Source organism: Egretta garzetta, unplaced genomic scaffold, assembly GCF_000687185.1.
Source record: "Egretta garzetta isolate BGI_Z169 unplaced genomic scaffold, ASM68718v1 scaffold271, whole genome shotgun sequence".
In the NCBI taxonomy this organism is placed as follows: domain Eukaryota; kingdom Metazoa; phylum Chordata; class Aves; order Pelecaniformes; family Ardeidae; genus Egretta; species Egretta garzetta.
Genome location: NW_009258669.1, coordinates 6696961 through 6703955, shown reverse-complemented (window position 1 = coordinate 6703955; position 6995 = coordinate 6696961). Strand labels below are relative to the sequence as shown.

The 6995-nt window shown below is 40.9% G+C and overlaps 1 protein-coding gene across 1 annotated transcript in view; it reads right to left on the bottom strand.

Moving 5' to 3' along the window:
• Positions 1-628: 628 nt before the first annotated feature.
• LOC104135050 (methylthioadenosine phosphorylase) overlaps positions 629-6995 on the bottom strand; it is a 31403-nt gene continuing 25036 nt past the window's right edge. Inside the window, exon 8 of the mRNA XM_035888463.1 lies at positions 629-2519. Coding sequence (XP_035744356.1) covers positions 2481-2519 — 39 coding nt within the window. The 3' untranslated portion in view covers positions 629-2480. The remainder of the gene's footprint in view (positions 2520-6995) is intronic.

Here is a 6995-nt window from a genome sequence, read left to right as displayed (position 1 = left end):
TCTCACCATGCTTATTATGAAAAAATTTGTATGTCCAATCTAAATTTATCATCTTTCAGTTTAAAACTGTTGTCCCTTGCCCTGTCACTACAGCCCCAGTGAAAAGTCTCCCTCCATCTTTCTTACAGAGAATGGCTTTACATATTGAAAGGCTGCAGTAAGGTCTCCCCAGATCCTTCTCTTCTCCAGGCTAAAAAACCCCAACTCTCTCAGCCTGTCCTCACAGAAGGGGTGTTCCAACCCACTGATCATTTTTGTGTCCCTCCTCCAGACCCGCTTCAACAGGTCCATGGCTTTCCTGTGCTGAAGGCTCCAGAGCTGGAAGCAGTACTCCAGGTGGGCTCTTACCAGAACTGAGTAGAGGGGCAGAATCACCTCCCTCGACCTGCTGGCCACCATTCTTTTGATGCAGCCCAGGATATGGTTGGCCTTCTGGGCTGCAAGCACACATTCCCGGCTCACGTCCAGCTTTTCATCCACCAGTTCTCTGAAGTCCTCCGCAGGGCTGCTCTCAATCCCTTCATCCCCCATCCTGTACTGATACCAGGTGTTGCCTCAACCCAGGTGCAGGACCCTGCACTAGGCCTTGTTGAACCTCATGAGGTTCCCATGGGCCCACTCCTCCAGCCTGTCCAGGTCCCTCTGGATGGCATTCCTTCCCTCAGGTGTGTCAACTGCACCACTCAGCTTGGTGTCATCCACAAGCTCAATCTCACTATCTTACATCATTGATGAAGCTATTGCACAGTACTGGTCCCAGTACAGACCGTTGAGGAATACCACTTGTTACTGGTTTCCACTTGGACATTGAACTATCGACTGTAACTCTTTGGACATGGCCAGCCAGTGAACTCCTATCCTTACCTAGCATCATCATCTAGCCTTGCACATGACGATGAAGAATTTGTATCAGAAATGTCTAACAAAACCCACTAACTATGGACCTGCTCTGAGCCATACTGTCCTGTGGCAGTGTAAGTACTCAGTATATAAAACAAGAAAATTAACAGAACAATTAAGTTTATATGTTACTATGGTATGTAAAAAAAACACCCAAGGGGTACTGAAAATGGAAACCCAGAAACAACTTTCTTTTAGAACATCCAAGTATGAATTTTATGGCTCCAATGCATTTCACTAGAACTGTCTAGGGGGCAAAGATAACAACAATGAAAACCATTTTTAAGGCCAGCCATCTGATTTGGTAGTAAAAGGCACATTAAATCTGTAGCCTTCTTCCTCTCAAGCTTCAAGCTCTGTCTCCTGCAATCTAAGTTCTTTAAAAAAAATACCAGAAAATATGGAAAGTTGGTTAAGCTACTTTCCCCAGTATCTGAAAAGCACCTGTACTGTTTTGGTACGGAGAATATGTCCAAATCTGAAGTCTTTCATAGAAGGAGACTGGGTGTCTAACAGAACAAGACAAGCAAGCTAAAAAGCTTATGTACCTGCTTTTTTATTTTCCTTTGGACTAATTTCTGTTTTGGGTTTTTTTGTTTGTTTGTTTGGGTTTTTTTGGTTTTTTTTTTTTTACATTACTGAGAGAATCTGTACCTGTCATGTTTCTGATCTTTCCTTTGCTTGGCTTGGATTGCATTCTGATCCACTTCTCACTCAGCAGTCCCTGTTGTTTCAGGGACTTAGAACCTTAAGTTCTAAGACACTGAAGTCAAATTGTACTAAAAAATGAAATGCATACATTCAAAGCACTCAAGCACATTCATCACGTAAAACAGAAACTAAAACCAGAGTTGTTCAGATCAATGAAGCAGCAAAAGGCCATCAGAGTGTTCAGGAGCAAAGTACTTTTCTGTATAGTTCTGTAAGTCACAAAAGTACATCTTCAGGCACAAATTTGGCTTAGGCATTACCTATGTTTTTTAATGAAAACATTCATTCATTACACAATTGTGCTGTGAAAGAACCGCCACAATTATTAAACCATGCTTTCTAGCACATAAACAAAAAAACCTCCTGCTTTTTTAAAAAAAAATAATTGAAATAAAAAATATGGATAACGTATAAAAAATAGCATAATCTTATTTTGAAAGTTTTTCTTGTACCTTTCTGAAGTGAATTGTAACCATTTACCTTGTTGAAGGAAAAGATGGGCGGCAGAAATAGCAAAGCAAATTTCTTAGGTCTTATTTTATGAAACAGCAACAAAGGATTATCTAGCCTTTCCTTTCTTCCATCAACTAAAAGGTACCACTGAATAGAGACTTTTTTCCTGCAGCCATTGTCTGATCCAGCTTGACAGTAAAGCTATTGCAAGTTTAAAACATAGTAAAAATCTAACTTTAGCCATCTTAAACATTATCAAGCATGATAAAGCTTCTAAAAACAGTCTTACACATTATCATTGGTCAACATTTACTCCATTCTTTTACGCCTGTAACCATTTTTGAAGATATTATAACCTCTGGAAGTTTGAAAGTGATACACTCTTCCTTGTGAGCACTCAAGGTCCATCCAGGTTGTTACTGCTTTGGCAGGATGACCGAACACTGCACTGCTGTCTGAAATACAAAGTCAAAGTAGATGAATGCTTCCTCTGCCAATGCAGAGCAGAATTACTTTCCAGCGTAAAGGCAGACTACATAGCTTCCATTTGGATTACAAACACGAGTAACTCTTTCCATGTGCATAGCATCTCCAACTTCCTCCAACACCACAAAAGTGAAAAGAATTACAGGGAGGGCACACCCTACACAACAGTTCAAGGACTTGTCATTACAACTTTTTAAACTTATGTAACAGACTTATGGTATTGAGAACACCAATCATGTTGCAGAAACACTAGATTAAGGACTTCAGGCTCTAGGGCTACAAATTAAAAAATGTACACCTTGCTTTTTGTTTTTAAGGCTAGCATACTGGCTTACATACATTACATTCATAGAAAGCTCTTTACAAATATAATCAGAATGCTCTGAAAATGAACTTCCTTAAAAGAAAGTGACTTCTACATGTTTCTTCATCAATTTTGAAGTACAGCTATCAAGAACAGAAACCTTTCTCTAAAGGTCCACTGATTGGGAGTGAATGAAATACTTACGTTATGCAGAGATGGACAACTTTGATATTAGCTACATTCAAGGGTAGGACCTAAGAAACACTTCAGTATCAGCTTTCTTGAAAGGCCCTTAGCCTGCAAGGACCACAGTATGTAGACTAATGCACCTGCAGTTGAAGTGAAGCCTTGATGAATTTTCCCCCTCCACCTTATTCACCTGAGCCAACTCACTCTAGTCACGTAAGTACATTCACTGATTTCACTGAGATACTTTTTGAAGAAGAAAATTACTCAAGAATATGTCAAGATCAGAGCTCTCTCTATATAAATTATAAATGTCAGTTTGTTTGTGATAAACTAGAAAAAAAGACTGAAAAATATTAGCCTTTATGCCTTCAACTCGTTAGATACCAAACATATTGAAGTCCAAGTATGTCAATGATGAAGTGTGCTGAAATGCATCTACAGATACCTTACTCGAGCTAAACTATCCCACAATATTCACTTACCACAGCCCTCTTATCAAAATACAACATTATTCCTTATATCAGAGGTTTGAAAAATATAATTTCACATAGGCTAGTACAGAAGTTCAAAAAAGATAGCTAATACCAGCAGGTCTCCTCACAGAGTCAAGAAATTTATCTGAGAAGTATTCAGAGAAGTTCTGACACCTTATCACAAGCTGATTTTCTTACACTCATGCTGTAAGAAAAATCAGTTCTAACTTAACATTCCGTTTACCATCCCAGTACAGATTCCCTCCTGATCCTCATGTGGTTGAACCTTACTGTAATAAAGGTACAGAGCTCTATTCTCAATTGTTATGAGTTAAAATTCTTTTCAACAAGACGGTTTTTCCTCTCCCACCAATACTTTTCCTAACAAAGATAAAAAAGAGTCTACTATATTGAGATTGTCTGCTGTCACTAATTGGTTTACTTCATTCAGCAATGAGCCCACGTTTTACTCTATCAGCTTTTGATATCAGTGCAGTGGCAGAAGTTCTTGTTGCCTTTCATGTCCCTTCCAAGTGTCAGCTATAGGCAAGCTTTGGTTTTCCAAGCCAAGCACTCCTGTGCTTGGCAAATGCTGCCCTTAAAGACCTGCCAGCTTTCTGGAGCTCCCTGCCCCTTCAGAGCTGCCTCCCAGGAGATGATACCTACTAGTTCACTGGTTAAACCCAAGTACGCTCACCTGAACTCTAGCATCTATAGTCTGCTACTTGCCTTCCTTGCTCCCCATGGGATGCTGAACACCACTATCTCATGAACATTACAGCAACAACTGCCAATGATTATTATCTCACTAAACAACTCTTCTCAGTGAACAGCAGATCCAGCTGTACATCACCCATGGTTGACCCATCCTGTCCAGAAATCTCCCTGACACCAGCCATAAATCACTTGGACCACTGTGATCAATAGCATCATCTGTGTTTCCTGATCCATGACATAAATACACTGTCGCCATACCCTGTTCTGAAAGAGTAAGGGCTTTGTACCCTGGCCATGCCTCAAAATGGCAAACTGTAGGAAGATGCTGTACCTTCAGATAAGTTTGCTCCAAACTTTTTTTTCAAGCTCATGTAACCTGAGCCTGGAGAATGATCTCTTTTTACAGTAACACAGCCAGGAAATACTGGCCTAAAGACATCTTAGGCAGTTAGAAAACAGTAACGTTCAAACTACACTTAAGCTCACTGGTCTATCATGGATGGAAAGACACATGAAAACGAGCGGATGGCAGGCAGCCTATCCTTTAGCAGAAAACCAGCCCTCGGACATTTTTGCTTTAACATTCCAGGGTTTCCTTAAGACTACTGTGAGATTCAGAGGTGACACTGCTGCATGTGTGTGTGTGTGTGTGTGTGTGATGCATACCTCCATGGGAGGGGACAGATAAATGCAGCTGGGCAAAGAGGCTGGCAGTGTATTTTCTCCTGCCTGGTAAAGTTCCTCCAGTCATAGCAGCCAGATTACGGAGCTCAGAAAGGAAAAGTTGTGTTATGCAGAGCTTTACCATTTCACACACTTCCCTGAACACTAGAAACAGGCACCATCAAATGCCCATGTGAGATGCCCAGCTGAGGCCTGGATTTAGGCTGGCATGGCTTTACATCATCACTCATTACATAGTACCAGCTGCAGTCTTGCTCAGTTCCTCTCGTCTGCATTCCCTACCGCATTACCACAGGGCATGCAGGAGGCGCTGCCTTCAAGCTCTAGGAAAAAGTGCCTCCAAAAAAGATCAGTTCAAAAAACCCCATCATCTGACAAAATTCCCAAAGTAAAATATACAGAAGAACACTTCACATCTACAAAAAGAACAGTCTTTTAAAACTCTTTATGATTCATCTACACTATAGAGGCACAAACATACATCTTTCGTCTCTTTTCTGTATTGCATAATCGCCTCTCTCCTTATTCACTAACACAGAAACCTAGGGCCAATCCTTCATCTACTTTACCACCATTTAATGCCTCAAATGGAAGGATTTTTAGTCTTTCCTGCCCTTCATAGGTAAAATCAGAGGAAACCTCCAAAGCTTCAGACTTCGCTGTCACTTTTCCAGTGTACTTGGTTGCGTTAAATCAGAAACAATTGTGACTCTCCTGACATCTCAAGCCCCACTGCCAATACCTAGTTCCTGTTTCCAGTCCTTCTAATGTCTTCACATCAACTCCCTTTCTCAGTATATTATCACTCAAACCAAGGCACCATTGGCAAAGAGCATAAACACGTAAGAATTGCCAAGCCCAAGCGAAATTATCTCAATATTCATCACTGATACCAGGCAGCAGCAGATGCTTAAGAGAAAGTTTGTAAAAAGCTACACTAGAATGGAGTGACCTTTTCCTCTGGTGCATTATATTTTTTTCTTTCAGCAAACGGTACTTCAGGGACTGAGCTGGAGGAAGCACTTGAATCAGTGTTTTAAACAGCTGACAGTGAACCGAAAGAAGGGTTAGCATTCATTAAAGGGAAACCTTGCAAACTCAGTACCAGATCTTCCCAGTTACCTGCTCTTTCACTCCTGATGAAGGATCAAGACAATCGTTCAAAGGAAAGCAGTTTACTGAAGGACACCTGCCAGAATTGGAGGCAGGCCCCTCAGTACCTAAGCAGTGCTATTTACTTGGGAAGTTTCCTTGCATGCCAGCAAGACCAAAGTAGCTGAGGAATATCTAGCACATTTTTTAGATTACTTGTTCAAAGTCTTGAGTTTTTTTGTACAGCTCGGCACCTGTATTAAACAAAAAGTGTGGCCCAGTCCTCTGAAAATGTTTTCTGTGGGTTAGAGCAGAGAAGAAATACCGATTCTGTTGTCTCCCTTATTCATACATGACACAACTTCCTAAAGACTGCAAAGGGGAAAGGGAAAAGTCAGTTATCTCTCACAAAGGTATAGATGGGACATTGAAATAGCTGTTTCAGATAACTGGGTGAGGAGGAGTCCTAAACATAATCCAAGGCCTCCTAATAAAAAGCAGATTTTCTCGTGAAGAATCCGCAAAAGACTAATTTCAAGGATTTGGGTTGGACCTCCATGAACCTGACCTGGTCAAGTATGCTTAAAAGTGTCTGGGCTGAATTTAGCTTAAAACGTCTTTCCTTTAGGACACTGACTAAACTAGAGATGAGAGTCACTGGCAAGAGAACCATATTAGAAACAAAACTGCAAATTTGATCCCCATCAGAAAACATGGAAAATTTTTACAGCGCATACAGTTCTGTTGATAGTTGAATTTCGGGGACACACTTTCAGATACATGGAGACAGTCTGTGCTCATCTTTCTTACCCATTTTGATTTCAGTCAACACAGTGATTTTCAGAAAAGAAAGAATTTAAGAGAGGAGAGAGTCATCAGAGACTGGACTCTCTCAAAAGCTTCCTCAACAGGCTTCCTCCTTTTTGGGTTGCTGCTGCTGCTTCCACTAACAGAGACCCTTGTGGCCCAAGGCTCAATGTCCTTCA